This window comes from Athene noctua, chromosome 1 (genome assembly GCF_965140245.1).
Source record: "Athene noctua chromosome 1, bAthNoc1.hap1.1, whole genome shotgun sequence".
In the NCBI taxonomy this organism is placed as follows: Eukaryota; Metazoa; Chordata; class Aves; order Strigiformes; family Strigidae; genus Athene; species Athene noctua.
Window position 1 is genome coordinate 233,436,445 of NC_134037.1, and position 24,584 is coordinate 233,461,028.

Genomic DNA, 24,584 nt, shown 5'->3' on the forward strand with positions numbered 1-24,584 from the left:
GATTGAAAAAAACCTCAAGCATTCTAAAATGAAGTATAGGGGGTGCAGTAATTCTTTTTTTTTACCTATATATAAATAAATTTAATAAATCAAGCTTTTTAATTGTTATTTGAGCTAAGTACAGTCATACTGGAATAAATTATACTCAACATCACAAATTTTGAAGAACATGCTGAGATATCTCTTTGACAGCAGAAAGTGCTTCTAAGCAAGTTGGTTTAATTTCTTGAGGAGGAAGCAAAAATCCGTAAGTTCCTGTGTCCCGAAGCTCAATGGTAAAAGAATATTTAATGCCAAGATCATAAGCCCAGTCATCTGAACCTCCAGGAGCTAAATCTATGTGAGAAAAGGAAAATAGATAAATTACTTGAAACCAGAACTTCAGTTTTCTCTTCAAAAGCAGTCTTCTGGTGCTAGCAAGGATGTGCTGTCATGCCTATTGTTGTAGTAAAGTCATACTTACAAATTGTTTGTGCTCCAGCACCAAGTCTATAAGTTTTCTTTGTTGTCCTCTTTATAGCTTTAGCTGCTTTCTTTGCCAGACTTTCCTGAAATTAAATAAAACACTATTAGCCTTATAACCTCGTGATAATAGTTAACATGTATGCAGTTAGGCTTTACTTACCCTGTGCTCTGGATCTTGCATAAGTTAAATACTCTTACAAAAGGCTCTAGAAAACCCACAGAATGTGGTTCAAATTTTTGCCATATGCCCATGCTACAGATTGCCTTTCTGCTGTAGCTAGTTAAAAAATATAGATGGGACCTTACCACCACTTCAGGCAGCAAATTGTTAGCAAACCATTTGTTCGCACTTGTCTTTTATTTTTCCTTTTCCGCCACAGTATTTAAATCATTTAAGTCATATTAAGTCTAAGCTGATTTATGCAGCATTGACAAAACCATCAGGAAAATATTTTCATTAAGGCAATTTTACTCTTAAGCCATGAAGAAGACTTAAATGCCCAGAATCGGTGCATCTCTTTCTGCTTTACAGAGGAGTCACAAATACATTATTGCTGTTCACTCACAACTGCATTTTTTTTATTGCAGTATATAAAACAGTTTGTTTCAGGAAATTAAAGAGTAACCAACACAGCATAAGAATAGAAATTGTTTACATTTCTGGATTTTTTCTATTTCTTCTTCTGTACATACTAGCACTAGTTACCAATGGAAATGCTATATCAGACTGGGGTTTTGTCCAACAAAGTAGGGTGATTCCAATGCATTAATTGTGTACTTTTTACAGTCCTCTTATCTATACAACATTTGTTTTTTGAAATATGGTTTTTAAAAATAAATATGTTAAGTGACATGGGAGATGCATGACCTTGACAAGCAGTAAAATGACCGCAGTGTGTACAAATGTAAATCCTGTATCTTTATAAACTCACTTACTGTCTGTCCTTATGTCATATAGTATATGAAATGACCTGTCCACCTCAGAGATGCACTGTCTTCCCATATGACAAATCCCAAAGCCTACAAACCTGCTTGCTGTTCACCTTGATATGATTTCTTCTCCTTTCTTACTGCTAGGCAGGAGGTCTTGCTGCAAATAATTTGTTGCCTTAGCACTTGGAGCTTAGGAAACACCAAAAGTGGGCCAGGAACTGCAGGTAAGGAAATTCCTTGCTCTAGGAAGTTTGATGTCTTTACATGAAAAGAATATGACTAAGCTGTCCACCTACTCTTATGGCTTGATCAGTCTGTATTAGCAAATCCCATTTTAGCCTGGATATCCTTTCCATATCAAGACAAACACAGAGCTTTATGGTCAGTGGGAAAAAAAGCAGCAGCTACTTTTTCTGTTTTGAACTCTGTCTTGTAGGAGAGTTTTTACTGTGTGATTTGGTGGCTCAGGAATCTAAAATTCTACATAAGCAGGATATGTTTTCCATCCTACTGTTAGGACCATTTTAAATAAGTATCCCTAGCAAAAACTTAATAAAAAGTATCAAGTGTCCACAAGTGTCATTGCTTAGTATGTGGAGAGTATTTTTTAGAGTTACACACCCACATCATTTCAGAGTTTGTGTAAGCCATACAACATAATCAGGAATTTGCACAAATAGTTTTTTGAGGTGTCCAAGAAAAAAAAAAAAAAAAAAAAAAAGAGATTTTGCTCTTTTAGCAGCAACTTGAACATATGAGGGGTTGTTGATGTGTTATCGATCTCAAATAAATATTTTTATTTTCCCATAGTTTTCAGTAGAAGCTTGCTGATACTGCTAGACCAGCCCAGACTTCTTTAAGTTCTTGAGAACTTCAAGAGAAATCTCATTTTGTAATTCTCGATCCTCAGAACACTGTGACTCCCTCGTTACAAGCCTAACCAAGCAAGGTAAGAAGTTCTGAAATAAATGTGAAACTTCAGGACATGAAAACACTTACCAGCTCATCATGGTCTTTGCTTCTGTCCATAGTGTAAGAATATGGAAACAATACCAACTGGGAGTAAGAGTGCATGGTTATGTAGGCTTTAATGATGTCTTTGTGATCTCTGACAAAGCGAGCCACTGCTTTCACTTCAGGCTCAGACTCAGGGTAGGGTCCACAATATGTCTCCTGACATTCATAGGGAGATGCTCCTTCCCCTGTAACAAAAAAGCACACAGTTTTACTCCTTCTTCCCTTCTGCATTTCTGTTCATCTAATGAAAGAGCAGAGCATGATGCTAATATGCAAGAAACTGGGGACTCTGCCATGCTATGGAAATAACTGTCATGCTTGTAGAAATCAGTGTGAGCCTACTGGGATTTTTCACCTACTATACTCTTGAAAAAAATTGAAGAAAACAAAAATGATTCAAAGACTGTTCTGAAAAGTCTTAGAGGACAGGATGAATATGCTCTGTTTAAACTCATCAAGAACAGGATTGTGAGATCCCTTGTTAAAATCTAGAAGTACTACAGGAAGAAAGACAGTTCTAAGTAATTATTTAGTCTTAGGAGAAAGCAAACTGCCAATTAGAAGCTGAAGAAATACAAATCAGAATGAAAGTTTTTAAGAATGAGGAAAACTAGGCACTAGAACAAGTTACCAAGAAGACAACTAGGATTCACCATTTTTGCTATTTTCAAAATAAGACCAAATAACTTTCTGGAAGCAGCCAGGTTCTTTAGTGTTAATGTCAGCTCTTTATGCTTCAATAAATTTTATAAATTTTCCTCTATCTGTAATTTAAATGGACATTCTATCCTTAAATCTTATGCAGAAATAAAGCTCAGTGAGTAACAACATAAGACTTTCTGCATCCCTGAGCATTGGGATACTACCAGATGTCCATCTTCCAGAAATCAATAATGCCAGTTACATCTGCAGAGTAGCAGCCCTGTAGAAGCAATGCAAGGTATTATCATACAATACAGGAGAGAAGGAAACATCTTCTGGTGCCAGTAATATCTAGGGAAATATGTAGCACACCACAAAGTAGTGGGGAGCATATCTGGATCCCCAAAACACTCTTTTTTAAAAAAAAAAAAAATCTATGTTTAGTTAATTAAAAGTTGTGAGTCTCTGTACAGGTGTATTTGGGTGAAATGTAGTTGTGATAGACAGGAAGACTAGATGATATGGTGGTAACTGGTTGTTGATGTTAATAGATAATAATGAGAATAAACCTGTATTTTCATGCATTCAACTGTTCCACAGATACTGCAAGCCCCTTTATAATATCAGTAGTTTAAAATAAATCCTCAGATGACCTACACTCTTGTATGACACAGCAGAAGAAGCAGAAATAATACAGTGAAGAGAGCAGGCTGTGTGGGAGAAGTGGCTGCAGAGACACTGTCTGGGAGATGCAGGCTAGGAGGTCAGAAACAAAGGTACCGGGGCAGAGAGCTGTGGTACGTTTATGCTCTGGGATATATTTATAAGCCTTAATGTTTCTGAATTGAGGGGGATTTCACAGACGATCCATGAAAATTCATGCACATGAAAATACAAACAGTTCCTGGTATCTATGTGTAATCATGCAAAAGTGGCAAATGAGAATGTTAAATTTTACACTGTTCTGTTTTGCGCAAAAGTACTGTCCAAAGAAAAAGGCAATGAAGAATCTGTTGGCTGGCAATCTTGGATAAATGTTCTGTTTGCTTTCCTAAATTCTTGATCATACTAAGAACAACCAGCTAAGGAAATAATGCGGAAAATGTGGAGAAAATTTTAAATCCAGGTTGCAGTCAAATTTATTTCCACAGAATAAATTCCAAGTAGTGCATTGCTTTTAGTGGAGTAATTTTGCTTTTTATTGGTATAAAAGAAAAATATAATGTATCAGTGCATTTAGTATATTTTGCTCTTCATAAAAAGCATGAGGGCCTGTTCATAAAGTTTGTAAAGTTGTTATCTGAGCAGCTGAAGAGAAAGAACAGATAAACACGGCAGTAAATTTCTAATTAAACGCATGGATCTAAAACCTGAAATTTTGTGGTGGCTCAATGTGTTCACAAACAAATCTGAAGCCAGTGAAATTCAGAATGTTTGGCACCCCTTGCAAGAACTCTTCTCTCTTTAGAAGTATGTGAGTAAAGATTAAATCTCCCATTCCCATTAATTTGGGGTCATTTCCCATGAACACAATCACGTTATAGTATTCAATTGGCACAGCTAATAATAATTACAATAGCATTATAAAGTGACAAAACTCCAGCTTGGTTCTTCTGAGGATCCTGCTGAACTCCTGGTGTTTCACACAGCTATAGCAGTAATGGAGATTCTGCAGTTAATATGATCTGGATCAAATCTGTTCAGCCATTTCTATCAGTTGCTAATATATCTGAATCAGTATAAACAATATTTTTATGCTACTTAAGAAAAATAGGATTTTGTTTTTCAGCATTTTACTGACTGTATAATTAAAAGAAGTAGAAACCTAGGGATATCCTTACCATCATCTGTTTAAGTTATTGTAAGCACCTGACTTTGGTGCTTGGACTCATCTGTACAGTTTTTTGTCTCAGATGACCCTGCAAGGTGCTAAGGCTTCTCTCTTCTATGTTTTCAACCATGTCTAAGAGAGGAGCATAGCATGGCTGAAAACTGTATGAATACTTCCCTAGTTACTCAAGTAAGATGTTCTGGTTTTGCCCTCTAAGAAGGTGTACATTTTGTCCAAAGACTTACTTAGAGAGGAAGCACTTTCTAATCTACCTGTATTCTTCTGCTTTCTGTAAAGTAGAATCATTTTTCTGCTTCAGAAGTTGTTCGCCACCAAAAGTGCTTTACATGTTGAAAGCACTACATTACATAACCTTTCCCTGAAACTAGTATATGTATCACATGAGTTTTTGTTCTTATTCCTTCAGACTTCAAGTTCTGTTTTTATGACATAGTTATACTGAATATCACTTTTAAATCTGTGTATTTGGTCACCATCTTAATAATTTTATGCTTGAAAAAAATGTATGTTTTTCTTAATCTAAAAAGCCATGGATGGCAAATAAACATCTTTACTCCCAGTTTAGCAATGGACTAAAATGATAGAAAGTCATACAAGGCGTTACTGTCAGTACTGAGTGAAGCCAGATCTGATAGCTATTCTGCAGACTATTAAAAACTTGTCAAGTACTAAAGTGCCTGTGGAAGTAAGTAAATGTGATATAGTCTTGATAACAAACACTGAGAGCCAAAAAATCTTGGTCAGGTAGGCATTACCGAAGGATGACTGAGGTGGGCAATTCATACAACATGGTAGAGCATCAGCTATATGGTACAACAGGCCTTTGGTGACATGGCAAGGGCCACTTATTCCCTCTTTCCTCCTTACCACTAACAACCTGCACCAGATGTAACATGGTGTGATGCAAGGGGCAGGATCCAGGATCCTGGTCCCCCTCTCTCTTGTCATCATGCTGGGAAAAGTCCTCAGTGTGGCATCTGGGGAGGAAGAATCCTGAGTCCCAACAAAAGTATCTCAAGCCGGGGAGGTGTTCACTGGTTCATAACAGATAGTCAGCTGCATATATCTTTATATCAACTTTGTGAAATGGTAAATGATAATGTTTTCAAAATAAAGAATCTTAAAGGTTAAAAGTGAGGCAGGGATACAGTAGGAAGGAAATAATTTCATACCACACCAGTGTGCATCAAAATTCCTGTTCATGTCAGTACCGATGCACTTGCTGTTACCGTGTGAGGAGCGGCTCTTTCTCCATAGCCGATTCTATGAAAAGAGACACACAAGCCGTGTTCAGGAAAAATGCTGTTAAAACTGATGCACCATCTCACTGGTTAGTTAAATGTGACATCCCACTTGTGCCTCTACAGGTCATGTGCCAATGGAGAGGCAAAAGAGCAAGGAAGATTATGAAACCACAGTCTGATCACAAGCGAGGCAAGATGATGAAAGGAAGTGTTGTGTAGGATAAGTAGTGGTCCCATCTCATCTATTTCAATGAATCTGGACTGTGGAAGGAGGGGAGAAGGCATACAGTTTGGCCAGGTATGTGAGTTTAGGAGTCCAAGTCCAACTTTTCTGTAGGCATTGCTGACAGCATGTGGAAAGTTGGAAATTTGGGGTGTGGCTGTTGAGGTGTCTGTGTATAGTTATCCAAATATAAACCAAGCTGGGTTGAAGATTGAAAGAGTAAAAGAGTGGAGTTGTTTTTTTTTTTTTTAACTTGAGTGAAGGATCTGAAAATCAAAGAACCATCTCAACGGCTTGGAATTTCCAACGCATAAATAAAATCCTGGACAAAAGATACCTGTTGTACCTTCTGTTTATCTGAAATAAAAAGGAGGCAGGAGTGAGTTACTGGTTGTGCTCTACATGATGCAGCATGCTCTTCAGCTTGTGTTAGATTGGGCCGGTATTTGTAACCTTACTGCTGAAGGCTGACACAGCCATTCCCTGACATCTGGAACTATAAAAATCCCAGAATGAGATTCTGTCATTTCCAAAGGCATCTCCAGCATCTTGGAAGACACAAAGATACTGTGGGCCAAATGTCAATTAGTTGTAGTGTTTGTTGTGGTTTGAATAAGGCAGAAATGCAGAAATCCCAAGCACAGATTAAGAGTTTGGGGCATGCAGTTCCAGGATGGAAATGATGCCCTCAGCGTGCACAATGATAGTTCCCATAAATAGCACAGCAGTACACTACACAGCCTGTGCAATGTCAAAAAAGCTCTACGTACAGAGGGATGGCTCCATGTGTACTCGTAGCCATCCACATTTATCACAGGCATGACGTAGAAATCAAAGTGCTCCAGAAGTGTTGTCATTGTCTGATCTCGTTCACGCACATGGATTGCCTATAAAGCACAGGGGAAACTTATTAAAAGCATTTGTCATAGTGGTTTTCTTACCTTCCTAGAAAGGCACCTGATGGCAGATGTATAATCATTGGACAATTATCAGACCAGTCTACCTCCTGACAGATGCGCATCGCACCACAGAAATTGCTAAATAGCAAAGTAGCTCTTTAGTTAGAATTGCCAGTGAGAGGGTAGGGATCAAGCTGATACAGTCAATCAGATACACTGCAGTCCTTTAATGTTAATGGGTGGTCATGAGATGGAGTTGAAGCCTATTAATAGGAAGGTTTGAGCTTTTGCTGTTTGTATAAATAATAGGAACCATCCCTCCCACCCAAAACACTACAAAAGTGGCATAAAATAAAACAAGCCCCAAAATAACAAGGAACATTTAAAATGGCTGCTGTACATGACATTCTTTTTTCTTATTGCATTGTGAGTTCAGTGCACTTGTAGGCCAAGAATTGATAAGATCTGCATTGCTAATTTTGCTTCACAGCCTATTTTGAAGGCTTTAGTGATACCTAACCTGGTTGTTGGTTCATGACACAGGGATAAATTTTAACCTAGACAAGTGGTTTTGTTACTACCAGAATAGACTAAATCCTTAATCATATATTTTTTCTTTATGCCTTACTTAAATCACCTTCTTTCATTTTAAATCCTTCCTAGTTTTCCTCGGGCAATGGACTTTCTCTGACTAAATGAGAAATGTCAATCTTTCTGCAATCTTAACAACAAAATTAAGTGATAAAGAGTAGACCCATTATAAAGGATGCCTAGGATTTGCTAGAGAGGTAGTGATTTTAATGTGTGTGTGTAGATGTGTATTGATGTCAGATTTTAAAATGTTATTTCATGAAGTGATAAAGAAATAAAATTTGAATTTAAAACATGTAGATTAGATCAAGGGGATGGAGAACCTAAATGTTCAGCTCGTTACTTCTGAAAAATGCTGCAGAGACATGTCACTGGCAAAGTGACAGCACAGCTGGTAATTACTTGGAGCAGCATGAAAAGGGCAAATGCATTTCTCTCCAAGGGAACCTTGAAGTCTGGGATTATCAGTGGGTCACAAGGTGCATTCAGCTGTATCTGTCCCTAACTCCTGCAATCTCCTTTCAAATGTTATAGACATTGAGCTTTTATAGTTGTGTCTGAGGACAGAAATAAACACGTCTTATTATTATTATCAACATCATTAGTTCGATCATGGCCAAAGCATAATTCATGTTTCAAGGAGTCATCTACATTGTTTCTCTAGCTACAGTACTGGTTATTGTGAAGTCTCAATCTGATCTAGTTTATTTTTACTGTGAACTTTGCTTTTGTGAAAAAAGAAAAATAAATAATATCTCTGGATTTAACTGAGCAAGCTGGGCAACCTTGTCTGAGCCAGAAAGCCCTTAGGAGCCTTTTTGTGGTCCATACTAGGAATTGGGCTATCAGCTCAGTATAATGCCTTGACCAGAGGTGCCTTAAATTCCAAAAGAGTCAACATATGTTAAAATGCAGGTACGAACCATGGATGATGTATCTTTTGGCATACCTCTGTTCACTATCCTGAGCAGTGTAGATATTAAAGATATTAAAGATCAGATGTAACCATCGGTCTGCGGCTGCACATCAAGGCTGGTCAGGCCAAGCCCATACTACAGTCTCATCCCATCTGTGATTTACTGATTTCCATGAACTGTACATGTGGCTGGCAGTTGTTGGTCATGTTCTGGAGGTCTGAAATGAGGGTGTCTCTAGCAGGGATGGTACTTTCAGAAAAAGGTGGCTTATGTGGCCTCATTCTCTGAATGAGGCAGATCCAGAAAAAGCAGGAGCACAAATAGAAAATGCAGAGGCAGGAGGTGGAGGAGCTGTAGCGGCAGACACAGCAGCAGGTGACACATCACAGCAAGTGCTGAGTGGAGATTGCTGGTGTGCATGCTGCTGTGGAGCTATGCCATGCCTGGAGCAGGCCAGTGTGGTGTACCTATTGCTCTAGGAGGCAAGTAGAGAAGAGCCATGGGTTGTAGGACAGCTTGAGCTCATTTTGGGTGTCCTCTGATCTACTCCAGCCAGTGCCAGCTGGAGTAATATGGGCATGAGCCGTCACGTGCTGCATGACCCAGAACCAAGATAATTCCTTGAACCCGTGTGGCAGTATAGTTATAGCCCTAGTAGATTACCAAAAACTTGCTTTTCCTGGTGCGCCCTCTCCATCCCTGACTGTTCATAATTGTAAACGTCTTTATTGTATTTGCTGCACATACTTTGAAGTTTCTTTCATACTTGACATCTGAGCTCTTTTACATTCAATCTGTATGACTTTCTGTCTCTCTCTCATACATGCCTCTCCATCTACTGACACATACACACACACACTCACTGCTACATACGCAGGTTAGACACAGATCTCATATCTTAGTGTTGTGGAATTAAATGGATTAAGACCATGGAGCTTAGAGCTCAGTTGTACGGAGAAGGTAAATGACATCAAGATTTTTTGCTTTGCTTTGAAAATGCTAATCAGATGTGATTATCTACTCACATGGCCTATGAACCACAGGCAAAAAGCAGGAGAAATCCATTCTCTAGCGTGGATACCACAGTCAATCCATATGGCACTTTTGGGGTTTTCCTGGCTTTTAGAAAGCTGACAAAAGAGAAATTGTATTAAAATGTCACCATTGTAAAGTGTCCCACATAAAAATGGAAGTGAAAAGGGTAACCAAGATGGAAGAAGAAGCACCTGTCTTGTAGGGAGAGCTTAGACTGATCCTGGGCCAGGATACTGTTCTCAGTTAAATTCACATACAGACAGAGCGCCATATTCAGACTGCTTGCAGAAAGCTCCTACCATAGACACCAAGACTACAGCAAGACCTGAGGCCAAGATCACCAACTATGCAGAGCAACAAACTAGACTGGCTTCACTGTCAACAGAGGAGGGTATCTACCATACCAGTATTTCATGACTTGGATGATGGCCTAGATGTAATAACTTCTTCATGACCCAACAAGGAACCTAATGTGGTCATGTGCCTTTACAAAGGTAATGCACCTTACTAGAAGAACGTAGGAAACTTCTAAAACAAAAAAATGCGTGTAAGTATAGATTTTAAAAAGTGTTCTGGCCAAGCCTCATCACTTGCTTTCATTAGTACTTGGAAAGTTTTTGCATTAAGTCATAGCTGTACCTTCAGAACATAAAGTGGTCGTTTTTCATATGATGATCCAATACATATTTTCTGGAGGAGGTCAGAATGGACTTTCACTACTTCTTCCATCCAATGATATATCTGCAAGGATGAAATTAATAAATAGATCTTCTCTCCATTGTTTTCCTTCATCCCTGAAAATGGTTTAGACTTAAATTCATTCTTCCTCCCAAAATCCTGTCTCTTAGTTGATGGAAAAGAAAAACTAGCAATTCAGCTCACTTACCACTTGTCTGACTCTAATTTCTCTTAAAATAGACTAAGATATAGTCACAACACAGTCCAAGAATAGCCCTGAAATTCCTCTTTCCTTCTGTTTGGTTAAATTATTATTCATTTCATGGTTTAAATATTTATGCGTTGTTTTGCTACTTCATTGTGCTTTTCTATGGACTGCATTTGAATGGCAGTTCGAGGCAATACATGTATGAGAGATTTTGTCTGGTGTTTCTTTCTCTATGAAGGCATTACAGTAAATACAACTCTCAGTGGTTGAGCAATACAATGGTAATTATTTACCTGTTGATGATTTCTTTCCCTATGTCCGTTCTCAACCATGAGACAAATTTCACCTCTTGAATCTACAGAAGATTACAACAAAAATATCTTACTTCTTTCATAGAATGGTAGTTTTCATAATATGATGAAGATCTGCGTGGGTTGACTGTGTCATTGATAGTCTGTTTTTCAATAAGTCCTTGAACATCTTCCATTGAGACTCTGAATAACAAAGAAAGAGCACGACCTCCTGTTAAATAAATGACAAACAACTTTACAGAAACATTCATGACAATAAATAAAAAATACATACTTGTACTGGATGGTCAGTTGCCGTAACTGAGCTTTTATGCTATTTATGCTGGATGCCCTGACATAGAAATGGACTTCTCTGTCCTTCCTGATGTTTTCAACCACAACAGGTTGCCAGAGAATAACCTACAAATTAAAAAAATATGAATTTTTTTTACTGGGAAAAGAAGAACTATTCTTACTAACATTTAATAAGTATTTTGAAAACAATCAAAGCATACGCTTTCAATTTAAGACACCACTTGTAACAAGCAATTTAATGTTCCCTGTGTTGTGTTATACTATTCTGCTGCTGCTGGAAATAAAACGTGCATATTTAAGAAATGTTTATAATGACTTCTGCACATAAATTGATAAATCAAGAACAAAGACAGGAACATAACCTTTTCTGAGATAGTATTTCTAGTATAATATATATGTTTAGCTGGTTATTATGTTACATGTTTTCAAGTCTGCTGAGAGTTATTTTCCCTGAGGGTATTTGGAGAATTAATGAAGATCATGCCAGTCTTTGTAGTTATTGTATTTGCTGATGACTTTGATCAGGGAATAAATAAATGCCAGAAGGGGTTTGAATATAAGTCAAGTTGAAGCAGCAATACAGAGATTAGAAATGGGAGGAAAATAAGAAAATTAGATTCTTCTTGATCAAATTAAATCTTTTACAATACTAAAATCAGAAGCCAACACATTCAATAAAACACTGCAACTTTAAAACCAATAATACCAAAAGATCTAGGGGTGACAGTAAGCAGAAAATTAGGCATGAATTTACAATGTGAAAAAGATCAACATAAGTCTTGAATGCATTTTTGAAGACATACAGCAGGGAGTCATCAGACAATAGGATTTTTTTTCCTTTCTGGTGCAATTGCACCAGGAATATTGTATTTCTCATGTATAATACATGGTGCCGTTAAACTTAGGCACCATGTTTCCAGGCGTGTATCAGCTGTCAGCTGGTTACCTCACTCATTTCTCAGAGAGAACATGTCTGAAAAATCATGCAGAAAACTCATCCATGCTTTTAATCAAGACTTTGGAACAATAAATGTAAAAAAATTTGGCCCCCAGATATATTACTGCAATGTGCTATACAAATGGCTGAGCTAGTCTCAGTGTAGCCATCTCAGACATTATTGGCAGGGTAGCAACAGCATCACATGGCTCAGCATTGTTCTGAAGACCCATCCAAGAAGTAATCTGGATGCTTAGCTCCCCAGCACCAGTTTCCCTGTTGCCCTTGCTAGCCTGCTGTCTGCACTGATGTGCACCAGTTCAGATTTAGTTTCTCTTTGGTGTAGGCGTTCTTTGAGTTGAGAGTAAGGAGAACTAAGGAACTCTGGGTTGACACAACTGAGGTGGCAGAGGAACAATGAATGGGGGTAAATCAGAAACTTTGATAATGCATATGATTATGGGTCTCTTTACCCAGCATCAGCAATGGTCAATACTGCCCCAGGGGCAGCTATAGAAGACAGTTGAAGGTGTTCCTATGTCCAGGTCTTCTGATGGATGCTACATGCAATATATGTGCTGTAAGAACAAAGCATTTCCTCTGATTTAGGTTTTTACCTTCCAACTTTTGCAGGAGTAGCACCTATAAATAGCATGATAATTCTTCTTGTAAGATGCTGATTTTCAGTTTCTTCTTTGTCGCTAGATTGTAAGCATGAAAAATTTTTGGGAGGTACTATTTGTGTCTTCCCTTTCCCTTTCCCTTTCCCTTTCCCTTTCCCTTTTCATCTTATAACTTGCCCAATTTATAACCATGGGGAAAAAATGGTCAGCTTATAACCCTTGAAAAATGTTTAGTTTGCATATTCACATAAGTGACTTGGTAGAAGCCACTGCATGCTCTCTCTGCACTGAATGTACTGCAGTTGTTCTTCATGACTTCTTGGGGGTCCTGTCTACAAAAAAGTGAAGAATGACAGTGGTGAGGAAGAGATGGAGGAGGGAAGATTGATTTTGGTAGAGCAAGGTAGATGGATATGTGAGTTGACTTGTGGAAGTGGAAAAAAGCAAAGGAAGTTATCAAGGTTTGTGGGAACTGAAGGGAAGTATCAGAAGATGCTAGTAGGGACAGCAGAAAACTAGTAGATTTTTGGGGTGGATGTAAAATGTGTAGGAGCCAAGAAAGACAGAGAAAGACTGGACATAGGCACCATTAAAAGCTCTCAGTCATCTGAGACACATCTTCAATCATCCTGTAAATTATGTTGGTCAAGGGAATGGTTACACCTTTGTTGCAGAGTGTTGGCTTCAAACTGGGAGTTGGTGTGATTGAGCAAATGCTTTTGAAGAGGAAGAGATGCCTTATTTTAATTAAATTACTCTATTCTTTAATGAAAGATTCAACTAATAAAAAGAAAAAAAAGTGTCACTTAAGAGATTTTCATTTTCTAAATACTCCTTTAAGACAAACACCACAAAAGTCCAGTTCTGATCTTCAAAGCTGTGCAAGTCATAGTTCAAGATTGCATTGGTCTACAGTGATTATGTTCCCTAGAAATGTATTTCTACTTACTGTGTGTTGGTGCTTTGCCAATTTTGCAGTGTCTTAACACACAAAATCAGTTGAAGAAATCTAAGCTCTCATATAACGCACTACTTTAATGTTATGAAGGAGGGGTCACCTCATGTAAATCAGAGGGTAGAGGAGCAATGAAAACCAAGCATTTTCTCAGTTGCTGTATTAGGATGAATGAAGGTGGACTAAATCTTTCTCAGGGATTTGAGGTGAGGGGAACAGTATTACTGTACTTTGGGGAAAAATTTGGCCTACAGATCAGAAAGACAGAGGGATCTGTTTACCTCAGTGGTGTTCAGTAAATCCTGAAGGGCTTCAACCTGTCTGTCTGTTTGTGGGAGAGCACACAGAACTTCATCCCTGAAAAATAAGGGTATTTAGGTAAAGCACAGGTACTTGAAACTACTCTAGGTCACACAAAAGTAGAGAAGCAGACTTGACCTTTCTTGTCTTCCTTGGCTTTGCTGCCATGAACTGACATTCCCCATGAAGATTCAATAATGAAGATGCTGAGCCCTGTTCCAGCCCCTGTTTCTGCCAGTCAGTAAAATTAATGAAAGAAGTGGTTCAGGGCTTTGGTAGCCAATACCTACTGCTGGTCTCTTGAGATGGCTCCTGGGAACTGGCACAAGCACAACAGCAACCAGCCTCAGCTAATCCAGAGTGCAGCAGCACCAGTGGAAAACTAGCTTTGACTAGGAAGGCATCTCTCCTGTTCTCCCCTGAGTTTCTTGGTCTCAGTCACTGTTCAGTAGAGTCATGAGCCCTCCCAGTCTGGCAAAAGCCCTCACAATTTGGCAAAAGCCAAACATGATGTTTTGTAGATGCACAGAAGCTACTACCATCATCATACCTACGCCAGTCCAGTTTTTCTGATCTCCTCATTTCTGTCCCTTTGCCAGGTATGGTTTCAGCTGGTCTATACCACTATCCTCACCCTTTTTGCCCAGTAATTTATATTTCCTTCTTACTTGAAACCCATGGTCTGGACACATTGTGCATGTGATGGATCTTTGCAGCTACTCCATGCCTGACCCCACCATCAGTAACAGAAGTGAAGTTCACTTTCCAGAAAGAAAAAATACCACTTTGCATTGTAAATCCAGCCCTGATCTTCAGTGCCCTGCAAGCCATGTAGTTCAAAATTACATTGGATAGATAATTAAAATAATCTCTACGTGTAGAAAGAGGAGACTCAGGGGAGTGTCAGACCTGTGTTTTCATTTTCTGGGCATGGGTGGCTCTTGGCCCTCTAACTGTGTGAAGTTAGTGGCAGTGCATAATCCAGCCACTGTGGAAGTTCCTGCCAGCTCTGTCTGCAAAGACTGTTCTGAAAAGAAAACAGGCAGGGCTCTCAGAACTAGTATTTTGAAGCTGTATAACATGATTGTCACAACTCGTTGTTGTGACTGATTTCAAACAGAGACCTGACAGCATCTGGCAACCAGGTGATTCATCTTTTCTACTTTTAGCCAGGCTCCAAGCAATCACTGTTGTTTCTCATGCAGAACCAACAATATGCCAACCCTATTTTTGCCTCCAGCATCATTTGACAGAGCATCAAAAAGCAATCAGAGATAGGCAGGGTTGGCAGTTTGCCTATTTCTTCAGGCAAGTGCACTCCAAAGTATGTGTTTGGGGCTACTTTAGAAGTGAATTTGTCTTCTTATATCTGGGGAAGTCTTTTCACAGGGGAGATCAGAAAAGGGCTGCTGCATCTGGTTTTGTTCCCACAGCTTGAGAGTACCATAATGAGGAAGCTGGTGTGTACTTGTTGCACAAATGCTTCAGCTGAGTGTGGTAAGTACTGGACAGGTGCTAGCCATCAGCCATTCCTCTGTAGCTATCATTGATAGGACCTGAATACACTGAACAAGCTGATCCAAGTTCTGCCCTTGCTTTTGTAGTCGTGTTTAACATGGGGAGTGTTAACAGCCAAAACTGTGGTCATTTGGCTTCTCAGTTCCTCTGCTTTGATTTATCATTACACCCTCCTTCATCTGTCTTCTGCACCACTCCTGTTAGAAAACACCCACCAAAAGCTCTAATTATTGCCTTTATACCAACCTCAGAAACAACCCTCCACCCCCAACTTTGTTGCCCTGTTTGCTGCCCTCGTACGGCTGAACATGTTAATCTTGAACACACCTCTTTTCTTTCACTTTCTGTTATCATGCTTTGCTTCCCTGGTTGCTCTTTGAGTTTGTCCTTGAGAGGATCCCTCTCACTCCCCTCCAACTTTCTGCCCGGGTCCCGCTGGACTCTATCACTGTTACCCATCTCTTTTTCCTCTTCCTTTTGTTTCTGGGTAAATAGAAATCCAGCTGCCGTTCTCATACTAGAATGCTCAGGTCTTATCCTGTAGCTATGACAGAGTGAGTGGGATGCATTAGAGTTCATTTTAGATGGTTTTGATATCTTCATCTTAATAAAGAAACAGGCACTCTCAGGGTCTGGTTAACTTGAGTTAATTTAGATGTGTACTCTAAACTGGAACGAATTATAACCTCAATATATTTTTTTTTCTCCACTAGCTGTACAGGAAGATGAAGGAATTTTGTGCCTATGCAGAAATGTGCAGAAAGCCTGTATAGTCAAATGAATCCCATCCAGGGCCCCTGGCCACCATCTCACAGATAGACATAAATCAGTGCCATTTCTCTGCTGGCGTCTCAGTCTCTTCACCTCTCCTCTCCATTGCATTTCTCAGTCACTAGGAGGGCTGTCAGCAGCATATATCACACAGGCCCACAACACCAAGGCATCAGCGTGGATGTGTCTCCCTGTCCTCATAGCCTCAAGCCATTTAAACCTTGCATGTTCTTTCTGACTAACCTCTCCACAAGAGAGGCCTCCCTACTTACCTCCAACTGAATGTCTCACCATGGCTCTCGGCAGGTAGTGTCACTAGAATAGTACTGCTAGCATCTTCTCCTGTCCTCCTGGACCATGTAAACTATTCATCTGCCTGGAACACAGATGTCTGCCTCTTTTCTCTTACCTTGCTGGCTCTCCAACAGCTTCTAGCCTTCCTCTTTCCCTACAAGTGAGGTAGGTGTCTTTCCAGTGCCATAAGCTCTTTCAGAAGTGTCACAATATCAGGGTTTTTTTTAGAAGTCCTGATGCAGTAATCACACTATAGCCTTGCAAAGGGAAGCTTTAATACATGACCGTTAAATCCTCCAACACTAGTGCTCAAATAAAAGTAAAAAGTCAGATATAATATATCACCTTTAAAATCTCATTACATTTGCTATTTTCATAACTGGGGCTGGGAGGATTAGACTTGTGCTTTGCAGTGGGAAATGCCATATTGTTCTGTAAGGGTCAGATATTCAGGGTTTTATTTAAACATTAAATAAATGAACCTTCAAGTAGCACAGAGCAATATTGCTCCACTGAATTCACCTAGAAACTTCTTTAACTGTCCCCCTATTATAATCCTTACCCTTCCATAGCAATCCACAAGAAAATATGGTTGCAACACAAATGGAGATGAAAGATCCTCTCTTTTAAGGCATGAACTCAATGGTTTTCACTTGTCACAGGTCTGCCACTGGTGTGTGGTGCAGAGCCACAGAAGGGCTGTGAGACATAATTCACTATTACTTGTGTAGGTATTTCAGTCCTGGGAGCACGTTGTGTTTCATTGTGATTCCTTATTCATCTTGCTTAATATCACCATAGGAGGGGCTTATCCTTTTAGTTCTACCTATTAAAATATTTCAGGTTTTTAAACTTGCTGTACATGTAGAAAATAAAAGCATTTTGCCTGTCTTCATCTCTGACATATGTTCTCGTGTTTTAAGAAAGCATTTGGTTTCAGGGCATTTCTGAAGTTTATCGATAGGTAACAATAAAGCTGCTTCTGAAACATTGTACAAATACCAAATGGTTATTCAAAAATGATTTATGACTGGAAAAACAATCATAAAAGCTGCTTTAGAAAGAAAACAGATTGTTAGCACTTTCTGAAATGGTTTCTGTTTCTACCTCAAGAAGTAATTCATTTAAGATCTTGTTTTAAGGCAAATGAAGCAAATTATTTTTTCCCATTAAGTTTCAGAATGCCCTTTATTGGCATTCAGAAGCACTGAATGAACAGAATTGATTTGCACTTAGACCAAAAGGAATAGTTTTAATATGATTAAAAACATAGGATTTATGGATGCAAAGAAGACTTAGAATAATTTCATTTCCTCCACCATCTATATGTTAAATTGAACCACATATCCAATTACAAGAGCAATAAATAAATGTCAACCTTTGCCAAATGTTTTCTTATGTGACTTAGAGGGTTTTTTTGCCTCAATACTTTCCCTCTCCCACTCACCCCACACTAAAAGCTCAGTAGCACCAGCAGATATTTACCTTGGAAGAGTGAAGACAGGCTTCTGTTGAATCCAAATAAGTAGGACAGAAAAGAACAGGTAAGACTTCATCCTCCTTATATCCACAATGAAACCAAATGCAATTGGAAAGTCAAGGGTTCAGGATCCACATTACTGATTTCAAAAATGTTATTTAAAGAGTGGTTAAAATTTAATACTGTCTCTCACCTCAACCCCAAGCTACTGGTGGCTAAGTTAATATGACAGAGCTCCCTTGGGAGGTCCTGCTTGTATTGCTGTCCTCCATCTACGAAAGGATAAAGTACATTTTGGAAATTTTCATATTGGCAAGTCACTTTGTCATCTCAGCCTTTGTGTCATTTCATTGCAGCTACGAACCTCAGACATAAGAAAGAACAACCAACACAAAGTTTTTGTGATCTAATATTTATGGAGGTCCAGCAGCGTGCTCTGCAATCAGAACTCCTATAGCATGTCACAGCCAAGCATGAAGGTGGGTGAGAGGAGTGGGAGTGAGATTGTTAGGTCCAAATGGAAAAATCCTGAGCAGGAAAGCTTTTTTTGATGGCGTTTGTTAGCAGAAAAAAGAAGGCGCAAGTGGGATATGATGCCTACCTGCTACTGAGGGCAGTTCCTCTAGCTCAGGACAGAGCATATCAACTGGGTCTCCATCTTCTGCAGCTGGCTTCTACCTCTTTGGTTAAAGCCTGATTCATCCAAGGATTTCAGATTGCTTGTGCTGGTCCATGTCCTCTTTTTTGTGATGTTCTGACATCCATGTATTTTCCATATGTCATACTGGGTTAGCTTTTCAAGCAAAAGTACCAATGACTCTTAATCTCATTATTATTAATTTTTGCATGCCCCAAGATTTGCCTACCATATTTCTATACACAGTTGTCCAGAAAGGACGTGTCAAAAAGCTGAATGAATTTGACACAACCAGAATAGATGATCTCCATCTACATTCTGTGCTTGAACAGTAAATCTAACTGGGCTAGGGCACAGTTTATTGTCATGGTCCAAATCCTCTTCTACCATGCACCAGCGTAAGAGTTCCAGTCTTGACACTGGTTAGAGAACACCCCATTGACAGACTCATGCAGAGGAGAAGTGCTCATTTACATCTCCAGCAACAGAGCCACCCTAATATTAGCTCTTGGCTGAGTATGTCATAAAGGTGCAGAATGAAGGAACTAAACCTGCTGTCTGAAATAAAAGGTTTTTCAGGTGAGCGGTCCCCAGAAATAGAACATGATTTTCTTCCGGAGGGAATTAATTCCGGAAGAGGACTGAGAAGTGAATCATCATACATGAAATGGGGAAACCAGGGAGCCAAGACCTGGGTGTGAATGGGGGAACTAAATTATTTGATGCTGTAGGTGTAGCTTAGGGTTATAGCTGTGCAACTGAGTGAAAAATGCCTGGGAGCAAGCCCTGGAGCTAAGATTATGTAACATGGACTAGATTGCACCCACCAGTCTCCTCTAAAACAGATCTGGAGTGGTCCAGATCAGAGCCAGTGCTCCAGTTGGGCAGGCAATCAGGGCTTTGGAGCTCAAATTCGGTCCTCGCTCATTTTCATTTAGGAGGGCAGATCAGCCCTAAGAAGCCAGACAGGTAAGTTTTAGATGGCTGAAGTCAGCAGAGGTGAATCACACTCCGCATTGAGTACTCTGGGGTTAGTATCTTTGTGAAAATATACCAACACTGAAAATCCCTAAACTGGAGCTGAGTACAAACTGAACACCAAAGGGAAAGAAAAAAAAGGCTCACAGGAAGTTAAACCCCTGACACCTTACCTAGATTTTGTAGTTCCTATTTTATCTTTTCTAGATGTTGTTCAAACAAATAGGGAGTTCTGGCAAGGTACAGAGGCCATTCCCAGCAAGGGGTGTGGACAGCGCTCTGCCACAGGGATTGATTTTTAAACCAGCGGTTCAGGTGCTCTTCCCTCATGTAGGCAAAAGGAAGCTGCCAACAGATCATAAAATACAGGAGACAAAACCTGGTCACTCAGGCACACTTTCACCTGGAAATGTCTGATGTACAGATATGAATTTAAAGAAAAATTTGATCTGCTGAGATGGGTGTAACAGAGGAGGTGGAAAAGCAAATGGAATAGGGTTGCTGGTAACAACGGAAAGAAAAGGAACATACTTCACTATGTCTTAAAGTGTTAGTTAAGTGGGAAAAGGGAACACTTTCTGCTATCTACCTTAGAAGAACGTTTTGGGCAAGTAGTAGGTGTCAGACATTTTTGTATGTTGGTTGCTTTTTCTTTGGATTCTCCATCTTGTTGCAAAGAGATAGTTCACACATTGTTTGAAAGCTGCTGTGTTCCTACTAGCTTTTTGGTCTCTGGTGTGCAGTGGAAATATTTCACAACGAAAAAATGAAAAAAATGAGTGTTTGAGGAAACTAAAAGCACTAGAGGAAATTCTGAGGAAAGGACAAACTGGAGTCTTGTGGTGGTTAAGGCACTGCACAGGTTAAAACACAGTAAATAGAAAAGTAAATGTAGGATGAAAGATCAAAAAATAAACAGAAATAAAATAGAAGATGTGACCGACCAGGAGGCAAAAGTGTGTATCCCCATGCCTCTTGCTTGTCTGAAATCCTCAGAGGTCTCATGACCCAAGGTAGGACACAAACCCATCGACTCAAGTGTGTGCTGGACATTGCTTATTTGGATCAATTGTCTTTCTGCTTATTTTTCCTTCCATTAGTATTCAAACAATGAAGACAACATCCTCCCTGCTATCTTCAGTCACCAACCTTGGGTGACTAAATGGCAGCACCACACGCACAGCAGCCCCTAACTCCATCCCGGCACCACCACCCCACCAGCAGCAGCCAAACTGTTTGAATCTGGGTGCCTAAAATGATGTTCCTGGTCAGTAAGCACCTCCATAAAGTGGGCTGATTTTTGAAAGTGTGGAGGTTCCCATTGCAAAGATATTTGTGCTGAGGCACATGTCACACACAAAGACAATTTCTGTGACAGTTCAGTCTCTGAGCAGGTCAGATTTCCTTTCCTGATATAATCTATGTATACTGTGTAATTTATACCAGCTATACATTGATTACCCCTAAAGCCTTGTGAGCTGCTGAGGAGGGCTGTAGCAGTACCCGGGCAGAACATCAGGAAAAAACCTACTGACATAATAGAAAGGGATGGGGATGTATTTAGACACCAAACTTAAGCATTAAGCATTCCCTGCTTCCATCCAGTTGTTAGGGTTTATCATTTGTCCTCTGACTTACGTTGACATTCCCCCTATCTGCTCATCTCATCTGCTTAGGAAGAGAATCATCTCCTCTAACGTTAGCCCTTCCCACTTCAGACTGCCATAGCTGAGTGAGCCATCTCGTGCCGCTTGCATAGGCACTGCAGAGAAGTGGGCGCTTTTCGGGAGCAACTCATTGGTGACGTCCTGTGGACATCTGAGAGGGTGATAAAATGCCTGGTCCTATTCATGGCCACTGGACCTGGGGTGACTCACTTGGAGGTAGGAGGCTACATTTGTTTCAGTGTATCCCATGGATTCTGTATATCTCCCTCCCTCAGCTTGGACACTTCAGATCAGAAGCAATATATGGTGTTCTGAGCTACAAAAGTCGTAAATTAAGATATACTTGCTCTACCTACAACAGGAAATTGTTTATTAACCTTCAAGAATTTCTGAATCTGGAAAGTATTTCCCAGATAAAATGGGAAGAAAAATGCAGTCTTAAAAAATACTGTGAAGGACAACTGTAAAAACAATTGAGTTAATCAAACGTTTAATTTTGTTAATTTCAACCATTGTTTGATTTTTACTCAATTTCAAGGCTTTTTCATAATTTTATTGAAAATTAACTCACATTCCTATGATCCTTTTTTTAAGACCTGGAGGAAATAAAGTTGAATTTAGGAACTGTTCCAAAGGTAGATTCCAGCCATTTGAAAGCTTTCTTTCTTGAACAAATATATTTTTCTCTAATTGAGAAATTCATCAAAACTGATCCTTTCCAGCAACCCTCTTTGCTTCTGATGAATCAGCATTCCCTGATGAGGAGCTGGTCGGTCAGAAATTCTGGCTGAGTTCAAAGGTTTTGCTGCACCTGGATTAGTCATTCCTTCTACACTGCGTAGGTGGACCATGGGCTATGCTCAACTGGTGCCTGCAGGTGTTACCGTAGCAGATGTGACCAGAAGCCTTGCAGTAATGGGGGACAGTTTGATCTGTGTTGGTTTCTGTTAACTTTCAGAGTAGCTTTCAGACATTCACAGGCTTTTATTTGAAAAGGGATGATCAGGTCCTAGTTTTCAGAGCAGATAATTAACAAAGTAGTCTCTGATTTCTTTGTTCAAAATTACATGTGTGGGAATTAGGACTGGTAATATATAAAGCCTCCTGCTGACATTACTATATTGCTTCTTTAAGTATAATCACACTTTGAAGGCAATTCTAAAGAGATATTTCCACTCTTTTGGATGAACCTCTCCACATTCACATGTAGTAACACCAGTGGCCTCTGGATGCTGCATAGGTGTTGTACCTCACCCAGACCAAGCTTTGGCACATCTTTGTGTGGTGGTTTTAAGATGCCAGTGCCCAAAAAGGTGGCAGCAGAAGAGGCCAGGCATCCCTGTCCCAGCCAAGTCAGGGTATCTATCATTGCTCAATCACCCTCTGCACCAGCATACACTGGTATGAGAGCACTCATACTTTCCGGAGTCTGCACCAGCATCATGCTGGGCTCCTGCAGCTGCTCTTGCTGGTGAAGGAGAGCCAGACTCTAGAAAGTGGTCAGATAAAACAAGTCAAAGGAGGAACTGCTTGAACTGCTGCAGCCAGACGGTCTCAAGCAGTTGCAGCAGTGCCACTGAGTAATCTCTAGTGATTCCCATCAGTGGTACCCTTGGCTTTCAGCAACCAAGTGTCATGAGATTTCCTTTAAACTCAAACAGGACTTAAGTATATCTATCCTCTTTGATCCTGCTGCTTGAATGGTATCCAGCAGCAAGATTTTACATAACAAGCCTCATTCTGCATCAAGATTCTCAGATCTGAGTCTGTATTTCAGCATGTACCAGAGCCCATGCTAGGTTGGTACTGTCTGTTTGTAACAGTAAACCTGTTAACAAGCACACAGAAGGGGCAGGAGGACCAGAGGTCAGCTGTTATCAGCAGCTGAATCCCTCAGATCCTTTTCCCTGTTCGAGATTAGCATATTCTACTACTGTTTTGATCCTCCAGAATCCTCTTGTTGCCAGTTAATCGGCAATGAGTCTCTCCATGGATGGGGTAATCACACCAATGGATCCATGTGACTGAAGCGGGACACAAAAGCCAAGTGAGTCTGTGCTGTCCTTCTTGGTTCTTTAAATTCAGATTCGAATGCAAAATTAATCTCCTGAAAAATACTTACAGGCTCTTGCCCTTTTTTTCGTGTGTGTTATCACTGTTGATGAGGCCAAAGGTAACCGCTTAGCATCCTTCCTACATGAGGCAAAGGACAACTAAAATCTAACTAAACTCTGATCTCTTTGCCTCCTGTGCGATGCAGCTGAGTGCCATTGCTCATGAGCCACACAAGGATGCAATTAGTTTAACAGCTCTTTATTATGAATGCGGCAGAACAGAATTAGAACTCAATTTAAAAGTCTCCCTTTCAAACCCATTCAGCCATTAAGGCCGCATCATCTTTCAGTTTTCCAAGGCATATAATTGATAAATGATTTCTCCCTGCACACCTCAGCTCCTCATCTTTATTCATGAACCAATTAATCTCTGTAGGACACTGTGATCATTTACATACATGGCCAATGTCACCAACCTCTATCATTTCATTCTGGAAACAATTTTGCAGCCCATGAAACCACCAGGAGGGGAAAATCTGGACTATATCTAAATTTCTGTGGTTCTGGCATTTGTCCCTCATGTAATTCCCAAATATAAAAATCAAATGCTACCTGTGCTAGAAAAATGATGCGTAAACCTAGGAGGAAACAGACTTCTCATCCCTAGATGAGTTCTGTACAGACAGTATGTTTCAGTCATGGTTGATAGGTATGAGCAGAGGCAGAATGAAAATACATGTTCACTTTGTGGTTTTGAGTACTCAGTTATGCCAGCCTATTTTATTAGTTTTTTATTCTACTATCCTTGCTGTTTAGCTTTCCAGGGTCAGCAGAGAGAAAGACACTGTAGTGTATGTGTTGTTTTGGGGAGTTGAAGAAGTGTCTGTACTGGTTAAACACTTTCCTCATGAGCTCTGTTTCCTGAAGGTCCATAACTCCCACCCAAACAACACGTTGTGACTCATGTTTTCTTATTCCTGGTAGATACTGATTTATTTGCCAGTGTCTTAACAAGGAGCACTTGCTAAACAAAGGATATCAAAGGGAGCCACAGGAGCACT

The 24,584-nt window shown here is 39.8% G+C and overlaps 1 protein-coding gene across 1 annotated transcript; it reads right to left on the bottom strand.

Annotated features, from left to right (window-relative positions):
• Positions 1-136: 136 nt before the first annotated feature.
• CPB2 (carboxypeptidase B2) lies at positions 137-18,263 on the bottom strand. The gene is made up of 11 exons (XM_074931500.1): positions 18,193-18,263; positions 14,106-14,181; positions 11,290-11,414; positions 11,090-11,198; positions 10,458-10,559; positions 9,809-9,913; positions 7,147-7,263; positions 6,082-6,172; positions 2,398-2,600; positions 464-548; positions 137-336 (listed from the first exon to the last, which is right to left on the bottom strand). Exons 1-11 carry the CDS (start codon positions 18,261-18,263, stop codon positions 152-154), a joined length of 1,269 nt encoding a protein of 422 aa, XP_074787601.1. The 3' UTR covers positions 137-151.
• Positions 18,264-24,584: the final 6,321 nt, after the last annotated feature.